This window comes from Chiloscyllium plagiosum, unplaced genomic scaffold, assembly GCF_037043375.1.
Source record: "Chiloscyllium plagiosum isolate Xiang-an unplaced genomic scaffold, Cpla_swu_hap1 HiC_scaffold_53X, whole genome shotgun sequence".
NCBI lineage: Eukaryota > Metazoa > Chordata > Chondrichthyes > Orectolobiformes > Hemiscylliidae > Chiloscyllium > Chiloscyllium plagiosum.
Window position 1 is genome coordinate 18,058,487 of NW_028270191.1, and position 18,212 is coordinate 18,076,698.

General features: G+C 36.5%; 1 protein-coding gene and 1 long non-coding RNA gene across 10 annotated transcripts in view; one reads left to right on the forward strand and one right to left on the reverse strand.

Annotated features, from left to right (window-relative positions):
• ikzf4 (IKAROS family zinc finger 4) overlaps positions 1-14,093 on the forward strand; it is a 267,594-nt gene extending 253,501 nt beyond the window's left edge. For all 9 annotated transcript variants that reach the window (XM_087985435.1, XM_087985438.1, XM_087985439.1 and 6 more), the window contains one exon: positions 1,491-14,093. In XM_087985435.1, coding sequence (XP_087841561.1) covers positions 1,491-2,215 — 725 coding nt within the window. In that variant the 3' untranslated portion in view covers positions 2,216-14,093. The remainder of the gene's footprint in view (positions 1-1,490) is intronic.
• LOC122543333 (uncharacterized) lies at positions 3,809-17,536 on the reverse strand. Its single transcript, XR_006310000.2, has 4 exons — positions 16,975-17,536; positions 15,301-15,440; positions 4,160-4,306; positions 3,809-3,922 (listed from the first exon to the last, which is right to left on the reverse strand). It is a non-coding gene; the product is annotated as an uncharacterized LOC122543333 (long non-coding RNA).
• Between the last annotated feature and the right edge of the window lie 676 nt (positions 17,537-18,212).

An 18,212-nucleotide genomic window follows, 5' to 3' on the forward strand; every position in this document is an offset into this window, starting at 1 on the left:
TTTATTCTCAGATTGAGAGCGAGCATTGAAAGTTCTTAAGTTGGTCTTAAACACGTGGCATATAATTCTTTCGTATTACCATCCCTAAATTAAAGATGGCTTTATTCGATTCTTGGGTGGAAGTAGTGAAGTTTTAATATTTAATGGCCAAATCACTGAGGATAATGTAACACAGAAGAACATCAGTCAGCCTGATCATTTCTGGGCTAGCTCTCCAGATGAGCATTTCACTTACTGTCATTCTCTTGCCTTCTCCACATAACCCTGCAAATTCTTTCTTTTCAAACAGCCATCGAATTCCCTTTTGAATACCTCAAATGAGGCAGTATATTCCAGATCCCAACCATTTACAATATGAAAAAGCTTGTCCTTGTATCACTTTTTATTTACTCATTACTTTAAATTTGTACCCTCTCATTCTCGATCATTCCATAAGTGGAAAACATTTTCTCCCTATTTGCCCTGTCCAGAGTTTTCTTGATTTTTGAATACTTCTATCAGAATGCTGGGGTGGCACGGTGGCTCAGTGGTTAGCACTGCTGCCTCACAGCACCAGGGACCCGGGTTCAATTCCAACCTCGTGCGACTGACTCTGTGGAGTTTGCACATTCTCCCCGTGTCTGTGTGGGTTTCCTCCAGGTGCTCCGGTTTCCTCCCACATTCCAAAGATGTGCAGGTCAGGTGAATTGGCCGTGCTAAATTGCCTATAGTGTTAGGTGCATAGTCAGGGGTAAATATAGAGTAGGGGAATGGGTCTGAGTGGGTCACTCTTCGGAGGGTCAGTGTGGACTTGTTGGGTCAAAGGACCTGTTTCCATTCTGTAGGGATTCTTATTCAATCTAATACTTAAATAAAAAGGGTATTTCAACCACCACCTGTCAAAGCAAAATGGATTTGGATTTTGGGGTGGGGATTTTTGAGACTCTCTAAATTAGGAGGAATCTTGTTTATTTTTGAGGTTTTTTTTTCCCCACTGTCAGGTGGAAGAGTGAAATCTGTCAATTTTGGTTGTATTTGATTTCAATTATTTTTGTTCCAGTGCTAATTCAAAATTGTGTTGCTGATCTACTGTCTAAATTTGGCTTGTCTTAAATTGTCACCACCTCCTTTGTAAGGTTATGATTTCAAAAATGCTTTACCTGATGTATTCATTATGATGATGAAACATGCAATACATTCAAGAGTTTGACAATCCTTGATTTGGAACTTAAACTAAATCAATATTGACTTGAAGGCTGTACATGTTTCTGAAAGAATATTGAAACATCTTTCTTTTAATTGGACTGTTGTCTTTGTAATAAAATTTGTAAAATGACAATTTCAATTCCTGAAACCAAAATTGTTAACTTGGGTAGGGATTTCATTTACAGTATTTGATGTAACAGAATTGGTTAGACCGGGGGGAGGGGAGAGAGTTGCCTCTAACCTCCCTAGCTTACTGATTTATTTCTGTTATTCTCTGATTTTAAATCCTAATCCTTTCTTTTCAGGTGATAAACACATACGCCTCAACCTAACTGATGTTCACTTTGAGGTGAACTCCAATTTTGAGAAGGATGTAGAGATGATGGCTCCTCACCCCATGGACCAGAATTTGGGCAGTGCACTGTCCTATCTAGGAACAGAAGCAATGAGGCCTCCGAGGCTCCCCATGACGAGTTGCACACCGGAGATCACACCAGTGATCAGTGCTGTCTACTCCCATGTACATCCCATCCACAGCCGAGCTGAGGCACAGGGAAGTAGAGAGGCAGCAGAAGGCCACGAAGATATGCCAGAACATCTGAATTCTAGAGCAAAAAACCAACTGGTAGAGCTTGGAGTGTCTCCAAGCAATGGCTGCCATGATTCCACAGATACAGAAAGCAGCCATGAAGACAGGAATGCCCAAACTTTCCCCAGTAACTATGCCATAAGGCAAAGCCCGGCCTATTCCAAAGAGGACCCAAAGGCACAGGAGCCCCCATCATCTGCCAAAGCAGCTCAAAGCTCAGCCAAAGAGGTCCTAAGAGTCTTAAATGAAGATGGAGAACAAGTTAAGGCTTATAAGTGTAACCACTGCCGGGTTCTCTTTCTTGACCACGTAATGTTTACCATTCACATGGGTTGCCATGGATTCAGAGACCCTTTTGAATGCAACATCTGCGGCCATCACAGCCAGGATCGGTACGAATTCTCCTCACACATTGTCAGAGGAGAGCACAAAGTGAGTTAGAGAGGGCCATATGGACTACAGTTTTCTATGCCCCTTGCTCTGGCTTCATCTAAAGAAGGAGGTGTTCTTACTAGGGTTGGACAAGGTAATTGTTTTCAGGGATTAATCTACAGAATAAACTGGGGTTAAATTTGGCTCTGTTTTTAAAATTAAAACTAAATATTCCCCATCTGGAATTTTTTTGTTGCATCTTTTGACCCAAAGATGCTAACCTTAAATTTATTTAGTTGAGCTCTGGTGGAAAGGAGCAATGAATATTTCTAGGAACCCAATTTTACAGTTGATGCCAGTTAATGAAGATTTGGATTAAGGTACTTTTTTTTTTTTGAAGCACTGATTATTTTATGTACATAAGGCAGTATAGGTAGGCTTTGCTTTGTAGGGATGAATTAAAAATATGATTTTATTCCTAACAAAGCACTCAATTTAATGGACTTCAACTGGTTTTGCACCATCCAGAGAGTAGAGACATCAGCTGTTCTTAAACCCTGAAGATCATGTGTAACTTTAGAAGAGCAGCATTAGGTGGAAACCATTTACTGATCCCCTTTAGCACTGTATGAATTCTGAACTTAGAAAAATAAAATTAATTTGACCAAATTATCTGAATCAAAGAGAACTACCTACGTTTATGTCTTAGCCACATTTGTCTTTGAAATATGAAATTTTACAGGTGCCCATTTTTAATATTTGTGAGTTTAGGAGTTTGAACATCTTTGAAATTTTGACACTTTTAACTAAAGATATGACTTGCCTGTTTTTGTTTCCAAGTCCTGGTTCAAAACCTGTGGATTAATCCCAGAGTATTGTAACTTGATTACCCAGTTATGTAATTTAAGATGTTCAGCCAGATTCTGTGATAGTATTGGGGGTGGGGGAGGGATTTATTGTCAAAATTAACCTTTTTAAAAAGAACAAAAGTTTTTAACTGCTTCAATTTGAAGATTCCCAATGATGTAGTAGTTTATGTGCCTCCTTTGTCACTGTGGTTACAAATTCAAACCCTGTCAATAGTTCATCTTCACTTGCCTCCTGTACATGTGGTGAGCTTTGTAAAATCTCTGTTGAACCAGTGCACCGTCTTGCCCTGTGCAAAGTGATCAGCCTGTCTGCTGAGCAACAGAAGTACCCTGACAATACACAGTACAGGGTCATTAAGCCATGGGGGATGAGTGGAATTTCAGGAGCTATTGTCATTAAATCAGACCATTTATAAAATAGGTAATCCAAACTACCTCGTTATCGCTATTGGATATTATAACTACCATGATGCAACCGTGGATTACAAGAGGCTTTGAATTGGTGGCTAATGGTCATAGGTAATTAACACCTTGCCTATTCCCCTTCCCCTTCACCACCAAGAAAGCTGTTTTATGTCAATGTGTAGCCAACCATTTAGACAATGTATACACAATAAAATGCACAGACTTGTTGGTGTATGATAGTTTCTATTGCTCAGTTTCATGGTTAAGAGCATCAGTGCCCTGTTCTAATAAAATATTGACTTGTGGTCTGGCGGTATAGTTAATATATGTACTGTCTAAAGTTTAAACCTTCCGCAAAGTCGATATTTCAATTCATTAACCACCATGTGCATATTGAGTTCCTTTAGTTTTTGGCTGAGACACTGCAGTGCTTAACACTCTGAAGAGAGGTAGCCATCTGTGTTCGTGCTCGCCAACACTGGAGCAGCATTTGTATTAGAAGCTGTGAAGAAATGTGAGTGTTATGTAGGAATGTGCAGTTTTAAAACTTTAATCATATTATATAAATATTTTAGTTCTGACCAAATATGGTTGCAGGAAGAAGGTTAATATATTTTAAACAATTAATGTGTTATCTATTAAAAAGACTTTCCCAAATGTTGAGGTTTTTAAATATTGTCAGCATTCATATTTATAATTTTAAAATTCTATAGTATAAAAATTCATATGCTTCACACACCTGTGTTGTCAGCTCCAATTCCAGACCTGGGCCACTTCAGCCACATTCACAGTGAATAGTAACAAGTTCAATGTTGCTTCCTGGATGGAACATCTATAGGAGTTGGATATTGGCTACTGCGATCCAATGAGGCACTGGAAAGCTTTTCTTTAGGGATGTGGGTAAGAGAGCGGAAGAAAAGCAAGAGGAAAGATTACAATCCCTCTCCCTTCTAATAAAGAATATTGTATGAATGCACACAGCCATGATTGCATATCTTTACTAGGTTAATCAACTGCTGTTCCAAAAAGGACATTTTTTTTCAGTTAATAGGTTTTTATAAAGAGGGAAACTATGACATTGTCAGTTTCCAAGTCACTGATGCAAACTCTACATTGAGTTTTCAAGGTGATTACTGGGTCATAGTTTTCTTTTGTCCAACCCTAGTTCTTAACCACTTTCCTTTTTCTGGTTTTCCGTGATTAATTTGTTTTGAACTGACACTTCTAAGAATTTTTCTTTGAATTTGTAGATTTAAATTGTCTTTGCACATTGAATTTCAACACGTAAATGTGTTGCACACTGCTAGGGCAGCACAAGTTAGCTTCCAATGTCTTATGTAGACTCTACATGTAACTTCAATGCCTTCCTTCATTTTTTCATCCGTTATTTTGAGCACACTTGTAAGATATAAGTTTAATCTGTGCAAAGTACAATTATTTAAATCTACTTTAAAAGGTCCTGCTATATTAGTAGAAATTTCTATGTCTGAGCTCAATACAATCTTGTATTTCTAGTCCCTGAAGGAATGGGACAGTCCCTGTAACACAGCTAGTCCACTAAGCTGTCGGGACAGAGAAACTTGGAAACAAATTTTATCTGCCCTGTCAAAGTTGAATTAGATGCAAAGGGACAAAGTTTTAAATTTGGTTGTTGTTTCTGAGCCAGCTTTTAAATAAAATTATAAATAAAAAGTGGCTCCTTATGGAAATTAAGATGAGAAGTTGCTTTCAACCATAACAAGGAAATCCTAAGCAATGGTGGTGGATCATTGTTCATTGTAGGAGATTTGTGCTAAAGACTTCAAGTTTATCTGTCCAACATGCTTTTTGCGCCTTTTTTAACGCTTGCACATGTCGCTTAATGGTACCATTTTTGGCAAATTAAGTGCGCTAAGTTTGCAATCCAACTGCAAAAGGCCACAAAGGTTGAGCATTTGTGAATTGAGAATATCACCCTAGTGCAGTAAAATTGATTAAAGGTTTTGACTCTGGTAATGGAGCTCTGCTTGTACCTGACCTTAAAAGGCATCTCCTTTCAAAAATAGTTATTCACTGTGGTGTTGAGCAGATCTGCCTGAAGGAAGAAAACCTGCACCAACCAGCATTCCAGTAAGTTTCTGAATCAGGTAATGTACACTTAGAACCAGATTACATTTTGCTTTTATTTGCTATTAATAAGGGGTCTTCATGGCAACATTTGGTCAGCCATTAAAATGGCACCCATTGTCTGATCACAAACTATGTCAAGGAAACTTGCTTTCAAGTTTAAATCTCAGTTCACCTGTTTTAATCTTGAGGCACTTTCAAAATAATTAGAAATAAATAGCCTTCCATCCCTTTAATTTATGGGGAAAGCATTGTAGGTTGTTTTTATATTTGTCATCTTTAAACATATTATTCAGTGCCAGGTGGGGATTGACTTAGAATCACAAACTGTTCTGTCTGGAGCCAATGAGCAGATATGATGCTATTCTCCTTAAAGGGAGTTGCTTTTTTTTCAAAAACATCGATTCTGGAATAGTGCCTTGCAGGTTTAAACTGCAGCACCATTTCATTTTTTTTGCTGTGTTGAAAACATTCAAAGCTGCGCAAAATATTTTGAATAATATAGTCCCCTAATCAAATTAGTGATAAATTTTGGGTGCAGTGTAGTCCATTATGAATTCATCTTCAGTAGGGAAAATAACTTCATCTTTTTGACCTTATGACATTCTAGCAGTTTGCTTGCTACCATCTAAATAAATTCTAGCTATCTTACTTTGTGCTGTAAACAGAGTACATGCCAAGGAATCTCAAGATGCAAATCACCACCACATTCTCTAACCCACAGAAATGGGGGGGAAGAAAATCTTGATTGGTTTTATTATTTTGGGAAATTCTAGGTAGAGGATTTATTGAATTAGTGCATATGACTTGATGTGTGACTTGAATGTTGCTATGCCCATAATGGTAGTGGGGTTATTGTGACCTGTCCTAATGCTTGCATGGACTTTCTGAGCCACTTTGCAAGAATATGAATGGAGATCATTCGTAATGCAACCCCATTATGTTTTTTTTTTGTGGAAGTAAACAAGATTATATGAGACTATCAAAAACATACAGAAAACGAAATGTTCTCTGCAGTGACTTGAGATTTTCTTTGGCTGAAACTTTGGAAAATATAAAGCTACCAGCTCAGCAACTTTGGGTTTGGGCATTAATTGGGTTGATGATTTGATGATAGACTTAAGTCTGCACTGGTAAAACTTTCAATAGAATCAAATGTGCCAATGCGTTTTGCACAGGTGGATTTCCACAGCATGTCTTTGCTAAATTTTCATTACATATGTTTTTAACATTTCTTGAAGGAGCTCCTCCGTATATTGATATTTTGATTCCCACCAGCTACGTGCAAGTTTAATTTTTCTGCAAATTCATGTGGTTTTGTGCTGTTGGTTTCCTCAGTTATCAGTCCACTAGTTAATCATTGTAATTTTAAGACTATTCTAGTTTGAGCAATTGTCCTAAAGTTATGAATATTATAATTTTAAAGTACCAGGGAGTAGTATCTCTGTCACCCATTCAAATACTGGTTGATGAGAAGTTAACTCTGATGAAGTCTGGACTAAAAGTTTCAGGTGGCTAAAAGAATTTAACATTGGTGTTCCTCAATTGTTAAAGTCCTTCATAAATAATTTGAGAACATTTGAGATAATCCATTGTGGTTGTAAAGTTCTTTCCTTGGATGATTTTTTGAGAACTGCTATCAATTTGTTCATTATCCCTCCCCTTTCCCTTGAAAAAGCTCATAGATATGCTGTGACCTCTGTATTGTACAGTAATAGGTACTAGTGAGTGAATTGCAAAACAATAACAAGTATTCAGATAACAGCATATGCTACCAGAATGAAGCCTGAATTGTTTATCATTGTTTTCTGAACTCAGCAGAGTTATTGCTTTTGATTCCCTCTTCTGTATTAAAGTTGCTGTATTATATGTAGTGTTTGTCATTCCTTCATGTTTTTTGTGATTTTTGCTTTTACTCTGATCTTTCAAATGTGGAAATTTTGAAGTGGCAAAAGTCTTTAATGGCAATGTGGAAATAAATGTAAAACATGACAGGTCTTGAGATATTTTGGTATCTGATTGCTGGAAGGTAGTGCACCCAATATATATTCCACATTAGAGAACTCGAGTTTACTTTCCGACCTTCCCCTGTGCACATCTATGTACAATTTCCAAAGAGCATTATACAATACGCTGAGCAAGGCACCAAAAAATAAAGTTTAATTCGAAAATCCTCAGGTATTAAAGTCCCTTATCCTGTGGTGGTTTTGAGGTTATTAAATTGCTGTTGGAACAAACCATGGCATTGTCGATAATGACGTTATTGATTTATCTTAAACCCCTCAATACACAGCTTATATGGTCAATTTTCTATTAACACTTCTCAACCAAACTCTTCACATGCATCCTTTTGGGGAGGCACAGTTTAGACTGAAACTATTCTGATGCAAATGCAGTTCTTGTACTACTGATCTAGAGAGAGAGTAATATTCCCATGTGAGTTTGTGGAACAATACCTGACCCTCTGGCACAAAAAAAGTGGGATTGTGTCTTGTAAGGGGAAGAATTCTGGAGGGAACAAACATTTAAGTTATGAAATTTGTAAATTAAGCCACAGTTCAACTACCTATGTATGGTTATCACAGTTAATATTTTCTCATATTCAACAACCACCAAAGCTTACCAGTGATTTTGTAAAATTGTCAGTTCCTCTAGGAAGCAAATGGATTTTACAGCAACAGCAAAATAGTTTTTCTTTGAAATGCTTAGAGAGTTTTGCATTTATGCTTTTTGCCTTTTCGTCCAAAAATTGGTATGAGATATTGATTGCTCTTCAGCGCCTTGCTTTGTAAGTGAAGTAACTTGCTTGTAATCTTGAAGGATCACCCACTTTAAGCACTTCAGGCAAATGTCTACTGATGAGGGGAACTGCTGGAGGATGTTTATATTTATTTTTATTTGAATTATGCCCTGTTTTATCTGGAATGAAGGGATGGGAGTGAAACTGGTTTGAAGATATTGCATTGAATCTGAGTTGAATTGCATTAATATGCTATTTATCCTTTGCCATAGACCTGCACTTAAGTTGGATCAAATTATAGGTCTTAAAGTATGCATTATTGGAGCCAAAGGTCATTCAGCCCATCAAACTTGTTCCACCATTCAATGTGATCTCAACACCATCCTCCCACTTTATCCCTAGATCCCTTGACATCTTGAGTTTCGAGAAACCTATCTATATCTTTCCTAATTCATGCATTTTTTTGTGTGAAGAGCCTTAGTTATTTCTAGGGTCAGTAATTAAATTGAGAATTTTTAACCTTAAATTATTTTTCAGGAAAATTAATTTGATCCACTTTGGAAATTTGTTTTGGTTTAAAACTGTAAATCCAGAAACGTTTTTTTACGCATGACAATATTAGTTTAAACCAAGAGACCTTTTTAACCTTCCTTCCACACATCTGCATTCTTCAGTTTTACTTTGCTGGGGTAAAAATGTAAACACTTGGGTACATTTGTTAGGAGGGGTGAGGGAACCCTCTTAAGAATGCTCACTATCACAAAATCAAGCAGAGAATAATGTTTAAAAGGCACATTGAGGAAAATGCAAGGGAGGAATTGTTTGAGTCTTGTTTGTAAATTTTGCTGTAGTACCTGATAGTTAATAAGTTAATTGAAATGAGAGCTAAATTGCTGATAATGAAGTTCATAGTTTTTCTTTTACCATAACCTAGTGTTTTCGAACATAATTTAGATGTAGCAGAAAACTTCAAGCCTGCTTGAAATCAGTGATGAGAGACTGTTTTAATAACAATTTGGCAGCCCATCTTTTTGTTAGTGTCACTTAGTGATGACTCTATTCTGTATATATAAAATTATATAATATCAACTGTATATTATATAATTTATGTACCTCTTTTTGGTCTGATCTAAATATATTGCACTTACCGTTTACAGGTAACGGGTGAATTATATTTGGATTGTGACTTTTTAATGACATATATTCTGAGGATTTTTTTGCCTCCTATACTTTTACTTTGATCCAACCAAGGAAAAAACATATTATATTAGGTTAAATGCTTTTAAATGCAGTCACTGTGCAGAACAAAAGCAAAAAGGTTTTTCCTTTGTAGTATTCTAAATCTGGAATGAAATTACTCCCTTTATTAAGCTTCCTGTTTTTCTATCCACTGTAAGTATGTATTCAGTTTATGAATGAGCGCAAAATAAGAATACTGTATTACTGTGATGATTGATTGAGAATAAAATGCCCACTCTTATGTGTATGTTTGTTGCAGTAAAGAGATTTAAATAGTCATCACTTTTAATTTTGCTCTCATTCTTGACTGTGAATCATATAACTTTACAAAACACAACAAAACTGTGGTTCTACCTGTGTTACCTTGGGACACTGGTCTTTGTATGAAATATATAGTTTCGTACAAGAAGTGTTTGATTTCTGAAGTAATCAAGCTTTTGCAGTCACATAAGCAAAAGCTAACAACTTGAACCTTTTTCAAACAGCTTTCCAAAGCACTTTGTCAATATTTATAGCTGGTGCAGTGATTAGTGGTTGTTTAGTTGAATTATTTAAGAACTTGATAATCGATCATTTCTGTTGTCAGTTGATTGTTCATTTAATTTGTCATTTTTCACATAAAACACCAAAAACAATTAAATTTTAATACTAAATTTCCTTTCATAATATTCTTCATCTACAATTAATTATGTTTTTAACTATTGACTATTATTTTAAGATAAATTACAAATTTTAATTTTACACTAAAAATAATATCTTTGAATAAATCCTAACAGAAACAACTTGTATTTTATATATCTTTAACAAAAGGAATGTTCCAAAAGACTTTGTGATTTGGTACAAGGAAAGTTATGTTTGGCAAAGAGAGATGACTGAAAGTCTTATCAAAGAAGTGCATCTTTTGAGTTTTCAACCTTTTCAATAATTGAAGTTGCATTGTCCTCAAAAAAAAAAAGAGATTTGGATAAAATTTTAGTGCAGCACTTACTTATTTCCAGTGGACAAGTCAAGTACTCAAACAGCTTAGAGAATCGTCTTGGAAAGTAGCTGCATCTGAGAATATCTGTCTAGTTTAATGTGAGTATTTCAGATCAATAAAATGAGCTACTTTACAATGACTGTGCTTGATTTGTTTTCTTAAAAAAAAACTCCATAGTTGTGCTGACCCCAGAATAATGTTCAACATATCTTGCAGTTAGGCTGGTACCACATTTTGACTTTTACTTCTGAGAACTGGACTGAAATCCAAACATGGTCATATTCATTCTTAACCAGCTGCATTGTGCCCTACTTGAACCATGTCTGGGTTGTCTCAGCCCAAATGGTAATGGGCAAAGGTTTGTAATCTGAAATTGTATTTATAACTGCGCAAATCTCCACAAGTCCACAGGCTGATGTGGAAAATGAAAGTGCTTGCACTGGTGCAGCTTTGCTCTGGATCTGACTGTTTTAAACCTCACCTGGGAGAGCTCAATTTCACCTAGCCGGTGGACACAATGCAAAATAATTAATTTTCACAAATCTTGACACACTTTACTTGGAGAGCGCAAAATTATTACCAAACAACTTTCTCAACAAATTGTTTTTGTAATTTGTGAATCTTTAAAATAATTTGCAGCCAGTAGTCTCACAAATATCTGCACTTGGCGATTATCTGTTTTACTTGTGAAATATCAACTTCCTTTCACTGCTATCCATCAAAATTACCATCTGCATGATTGCACATTATTGGCAATATAATGGATTTTTTTCCAGTTAGTCATTGTGTCACTTTCTGTCAGAACTCATTTGATCTTCTTGATGCATTTGAGACCACTGCAATTATATGTCTGTGTTTCAAATTTAATTCTATCAGCATCAAGCACATGCTGTACTATGAGAGAAGTAGCCTTTCAAAAGGCACATCACACGTTTTGGATGAATTTGTGTGTCTCCACTGTAACTTTGTGTATTTGTCCAAATATTCTCTTTTGTTACTTTTTAAGTTGTGCATTAAAAAGAACTTCATTCTCGGAAGATGTTTTTATCTTGCACTTAAGGACAGTACGTAATATGCTACAGTACAAAAACTAACCTATTCAGGACACAGCTGAGCCGTTTAGCACTAAAATAGCTTGGAAATCTGATCTTTAGACTGTTAAAATGTAATCTCACTAGCAACTGTATTTTTCAGCTTTATCTTGGTGTCTGTCAGTTCCTAAAGATTTAAAATTAAGTTTAAATGTACCAGCATTTTTTGAGTCTGACTTCCCTCTGCCCAGGCACTGAAGACACGCTAAGTGTGCTACATCTGTCCAACCTCAAGTTTGCTCCAGCGTCATGTTCCAGGTCATTTAAATGGTCCAGAAGGGCCTGAGCACCAGGAACAGAAAAATTAAAAGCAGTTTTGGGCTTCTCCCATTTGTAGCTGCCTCTGGCCCTGGTAATTTTGGCTACTGATGGAGATTAATAATGTAAGAGGGAGAGACTTTAAAAACAAATTACTGGGATCTAGCTTTAGATCTTTGGCTTGCTCCAGAGTCTTCCAGGATTCAGTGGCAAGCTACATTGGGAGCCATTTTGGGGTGCCCAGCAAACATGACTACCATGAAATAAGGCCAAAGACTGTAAGTGCCCCTTTTCTGACATGTTTAAATGGTACTGTCTGGGTTTCTGGGGGTGCAGGCCAGAGGATCCACCCACCAGGACAGCTCTGAAAATACCAAAGCAGTATTTACAACGTGCAGGCCCTGTGACCTGGGGAGCTGCTATTCTTTTCTTACCTGTGTACCAAGAATGCTGGTTTCCTAGCTTCTATGAGAGAAGCCTTTTTGCTCACAAATAATCATATTTGTCAAAGTTACCCTGTTTGCCAGTTTCTAATGTTAAAAAATTAAGCATATAATATTTTATATTTTGTTTATGAGCAATCTTACTGCATAGCAAGATAATAGCAGTTACAACAATCTGCCCATGCCTTGTTTTGGAGTTTCATAGTCCTAACTAGAGGTTGTGAAAATGTTAAACACAGTGTCCTTTAATTATCTGATTTCAGTGCTAAGTTGAAGGGTTTCCTTGACACACAATCTGTCACCCTCCCAATAAACAGCATCATTGTCACTAAGGTTTTAGTACAGTTGTTGGTTGCCATGTCAAACTTTGATCCCTAGAAAAACATTTTGAGTTGCAGTACATGAGAATGAAGCACTAGTGCTTACCAGTGTGTCACCATTTCAACTGTTGAGTGCGTGTTGTGCAACTGGTATAAAAGTGACTTTCATTTCTCTAGTTTGGTTTTTAACCAATAAATTAAGTCTAATGGTAGCAATGGGTGATCCTTTTATATTTATCAGCTGAAAAGGATAAGATTGTTATATATGGTTACAGGAAGCTTTTGTTCCTGGGTTGGAGACCCAACAATTGAGGGACAATGTGAAGGTCATCATTTTATTGATTATAAAGTGTAAGCTCATTTTTAAACTTCACTTTATCCCCAGGAACTGGTCAGTACTTGAGTACAGTGTACTAGTTCTGTTTTAGGACGCTTGTCTGGAAGTATATTCGTTTTGAGGTATTGAACTAATCCATTTCAATATATGATGAGATTGTTATTTGCAGCGGGGAGACTGTGAGATATTTATATTAGTTGTACACTGTTTGTGTAGCCAGAAGTAAAATGTGTAAATGCTGGAACCTAAAATAATGGTATACTTACAGGTCAACCAACATCTGAGAAATGATGGATCAAACTTTTCTCAGGCGCTGAGAGACCTGTGTATCGTGCCATTTTCTGTTTCTATTTCACTGTGGTGTTTTTATAGACTGCATAATGATATACTTCTCTAACCTAAAGAAGTTTCGAGGGAAACTTTTTTTTAAAAAGTTTAAACACTTAGAAGTACAACACATACCTGCTGAAGTGAAGTAGACTGCATGTTTTTGGCTATATGGAAAAAATTCCTAAACTTTTGTTTTCTGATTAGGAAAAAGGTAAAAGCCCAGTCCCTCAATTCCTTTGTGTTTTTTTTAAACAAAACATGCACATATTCTTATATACCTCATGAAAATGTGAATATGACATTAGCAATGATGAACTGACTATTCTGGATCGACTATCAATTATGAATAATCGCAATCGTTGTACCTTGCTGATTTGATTTTTGCAAGCAGTTTTTTAACCTGTAGATGTAACATTTTGTTTAGTTTGAAGCCGTTATTAATTGGTTTGAGGACAGTAAAGTGTAATCTTAATAAAGATGTGCTGCCTCAAAAAAGCTGACCCATAGCGTGTTTAAAATGCGTGAATATTGTGTTTTTATACAAATGTACGGAATTCCAAGTGCAATACTCCACTGTCTCTTTACAGTAGTTTTCTTGATGGACTTATTCGTATACGTTTGTGTGTAAGTACGATAACAGACCGTTATTGTCTTGACTTTTTTTCTCCTGTGATCAATATGAATTGCATTATGTTGCTTTTAAAAACTGCTCCAGAGCCTTTGTACATGTATTATATTATAATTATATATATTTGTGTACTGGAGAAAAACTACTGTAAGTTTTGTACTGTCATGGCTGAAGGTCTACTAAAATAAACTTGAAAAACTCAGGAACCCGTTGAAGTGTTTATTCTTTTTAAATTTCAACTGTACATAGTGCTCTATGATTGCTCAACTTTGTAATGACATGGCCAGACAAATTATTGGCTACACTATAAATGCAAGGAAGCTTACCATGTCATTTCTGTTTTTCACATGTCAAGACATTCCATGTCACACATTTTGAAGTATAGTTACTGTTGGCATGTAGGCAAATGCGGCAGCCAATATGCGCATAGCAAGGACCAACAAAGAGCAATGAGATAAGTTACCTAAGCATGTGTTTTGACAGAAAGAAATTGTATCTATATAGCACTCTCATTTATTATAGCACTTTATTACATCTCTCAAATGCTCAAAGTATTTCATTTCTAATTAATTACTTTGAAGTACGATCACTTTTTTTATAAGCAAGTGCAGCAAACATTTTGAACACAGTAGGGGCCCATAAACAGCAAATAAGATGAAATGGCTATTTAGTTTGTTTCTGATGGTGTCAAGGTAAGAAGGTTGGGCAGGATGCCAGGAAAACTCCCTGCTCTTCCAATAATGCTATGGGATTGTTTACATCCACCTGAGAGGGCAAATGGGACCTCAATTCAGCATCTTATCTGAAATATGGCCTTCTTGATGATGTGCTTACATTCTGGAATGTCTCTTCAACCTAAATGTTCCATGTTTAAACAAATTGTATGCTTAAATGTATGCTTGCTTCCATTTAACAAGTGTTCTCAACTGAAACTTGTGGAGTCCTTGTACAAATTAGGAAATTTCATACTGGAAGGAAAGACATGAGCACAATGAAAATGTAAATGTTTGATTCTGTGCCTATTTGTGGTCTTCTGTAAAGAATTAAACCCAAACTTGCCTCATTTCGGGAGGAGAAATGGGTTGCTAGGTAGCACGAGTATTGACTCAGGGCAAAAGTTAAAATTAAAAACCTCTGCTAGCTAAATATAGATCTATTAAAAAGTGAGGTTCATTGAACATCAGCCTTGTTTCTGATGAGTGCACAGCACAAAAATTGCCCAGAACCTTTATGCACTCTGAAATTGTTTAACTTACATGGAAATAGAAAATTTAAACACAATTCTTAAATTTCTTGAAGGGCATTAGGCAGTGTAGAAATAAAACTACATTTTAACATGTACAATGCCTAACTTTGGACTATTTGTCAAAGGTTAGACAGTTTCTATTTTCACCAATCATGTTCCTCACCTTGATAAGCACAAAATTCACCAGAATGAAACTGATAGTTCCCCGCCTCCCCGACCACTCAAATCTTGTTTGTTGCAGGCTGATCTAGGGATCAGATCATATCCACTGAAGGAGATTACATGAGGTCTTAAAGTCTGCAACTGAAGAAAAATGGAAAAGAATGGATTACCAACCTAATGAGTAAAAAAACCCTATATTAGCAGTCTGGGGTGTCAATGGAGTAGAACGTTGCTCCCAAGAACGGATTTTGTTTCCAGCCCCAGTGGAATTGAAGTATAACTTCCCTCTGGCAGTAACGGTAATAAATGGGACTGTCAAAATAGGCTTGAAGGGCCTCCGGCTGTAGCACCAATGTGTTAAGTTAACACAGCGGACACAGATGGGGAAGAGACATTTATTGTGCATCCAACCAATGTGGTGCCTGATTTGGGAGTGATTGATTTAGGTTTTTAAACTTTTTTTTGATATTAATTATTTCAATTCACTGAAAAGCCTTCACTTTAAGGACATATTGTGTTTCACAGAAAAGTTGTTTTAAGATAACTTTGCATTGTTAAAAATCACGTCTGTTGAATATTAAAGTTAAAGTAAGGCTTGCATTTATGTAGCACCTTTCATACCCTCTAGTATCACTTGTTTTGTAACACAACTAGCATTGAGTCTTGAGGATGTCTCGTTTTTATCGTTCTCTGAAGAAACAGTTGGTGGGGTGGGGCAGTAATTTAAATGTAACATGTAACATGTAACATTCAACTTTTCAATGCAAATAAAAAGTCCTGTTACTCGGATAGGTATGTTGTGGCATTGAGCCATACAGACCAGAAGGATCCCAGTTTCAATCCTCAGGAATAACTGGGTTGGATGGATTCCGTGCTGAAGGGAATTGTGGCTGTTCAAGACTTGCAATCTTCATCTACAAAGAGGTAATGAAGACATCAAGCTTTAATTTGGAAATGTATAATATTTTTAGTGTATAGGATAAAATGATGCAACTGTTGAGTGTTTTAGTGGTGGGGATTGAAAGGGTTAATTGAAAGTTCAGATCATCGAGGTTTCAGACAAACTGATTTAAACAGAAACACCAACAATATGAGCGTCTGCAACAGGTGACTGTTGCAGTTGGTTGCTAAGTGCTTTGAGTCTGTACTGTCCCAAGGTCACCAAACCACAATGTTCAGAAAAGCTTAGATACTTCTCATTGATGTGGTAGCTAATATAAACTTGTCAAACCTAGATAACCGTTATGACATTTCTACACTGCCCTAGGACACAGTATGCACTCCTTCCGACTAGAAAAAAAACACCATGAATTACCACAGCAGTCATTATGCAGAGAATATTGTCAATTAGGATATGCTCTGTGTTTTTGTACATTTTCCTAACTTATTTGGCAAAAGTTGCTTTTTAGAGACTTTGTGTTCAAAACTGAGAAATACTTTCATAACCTTGCACTTGAAAACCATGTTCCAGATAGTGAAGTACAGCAATATAGTCAGAGGTTAAGATCTCAATTGATGGTAATTTAACCACCAGGTGTTGCACAGGGTTATGTAGATCAGAACATGCTGGATTCAGTTCTCTTCGGCTAATCTCAGCCTCAATGGGGCAAAATAATTGCTCCAGTTAAGGGTCAAACAGCTCAGGAGTTCCTGCTCCTGATCACAATCCACTTACCTCTTCTAGTATTTGTATCTGAATGTGATTGATTGGTGATGTCAAAACCAAGCTCATTTGTCATCTTCACTCAAACAACCTGTGGAGATAGAAGATCTAGATACCCATATTTGGGTGCTATGAACATAACTTTTCACAGATGAGTAGAAGGAAAGGAAAAACCTTGAATGCAAATCATTTAAAGAAAGAAATTCTGATTGCCAACAACTTCCTTATTAGAACTCCATGTTGAAAATATTGAAGTGAAACAAAGAATTGTGAATGCTGGAGATCTGAAATGAAAACGGAAAATACTGGAGAACCTCAGCAGGTATGGCAGCATCTGGAGAGAAAAACAGTTAACATTTCGAGAAGAGTAATTAGACTCAATGTTAACCCTGTTTCTGTCTCCACAGATTCTACCAGAGCTGCTGAGTTTCTCCAGTACCTTGTTTTTGTTGACAATACTGAAAGTTACTTTTCAGGTTTGTCAGTGATGTTATATCTATTACTTCTTACAAAGTGTTTACGTATTTCTGGAAAAAGACATTTAATTGTCAAAAGCTTTTCAGCTTTGTCCAACAGGACAAAGACGTAAGAAATCGGTTTTATTGTTATCTACGATGGTTGGAATTTAGCACTTGAATCATCTTGATTCTGATTTAGTCACAGACTGCTAAAATTCAAAAAGCTTCCATTTGTACCATTGATGGTTCAACAGAGTAGTTGGCCCAAAAGACCAGGAATAGGTCCCAGATCTACCTTTGATCTTTGCTAAGCAAAAGCTGGATAATGGGTCAGCCTAATTACAATTGGCCTTGGTTGATGAAAGTTTAAAAGTTAACTGGATTGGTTCCCACTCCTATTTTGTTTGTGATTGTCCCAGATAGTGATGCTTATTGGAAGAGTTTTTGTATGGACTCCAAGTATAGACTGAACTGGGTCTAGCTTTTTTTTTCCCCCCGTGGTTAAGTGTCCTGCTCACACTTGATGCTCTTAAGTGAACAATGACACCCTTGACGAAACTGACTTCCATCAAGAAGAAAAATATCAACTCTGTTTAGGTCCTCTTTATATTTTAAATGTTTCTATTTGGGAGGTGTACATTATTTTCACAGAAAAACAAAGAACTTCTAGCCTATTCCACCCTTCCTTTCTGTCTAAGTATACAATTTTTTTAAATGATTAGACTTCATAGTGTTGCTCAGGTAGAACATGGATTGCAGTCTATTGTTTTCCAGGGTCCTGCTTCAACCTGA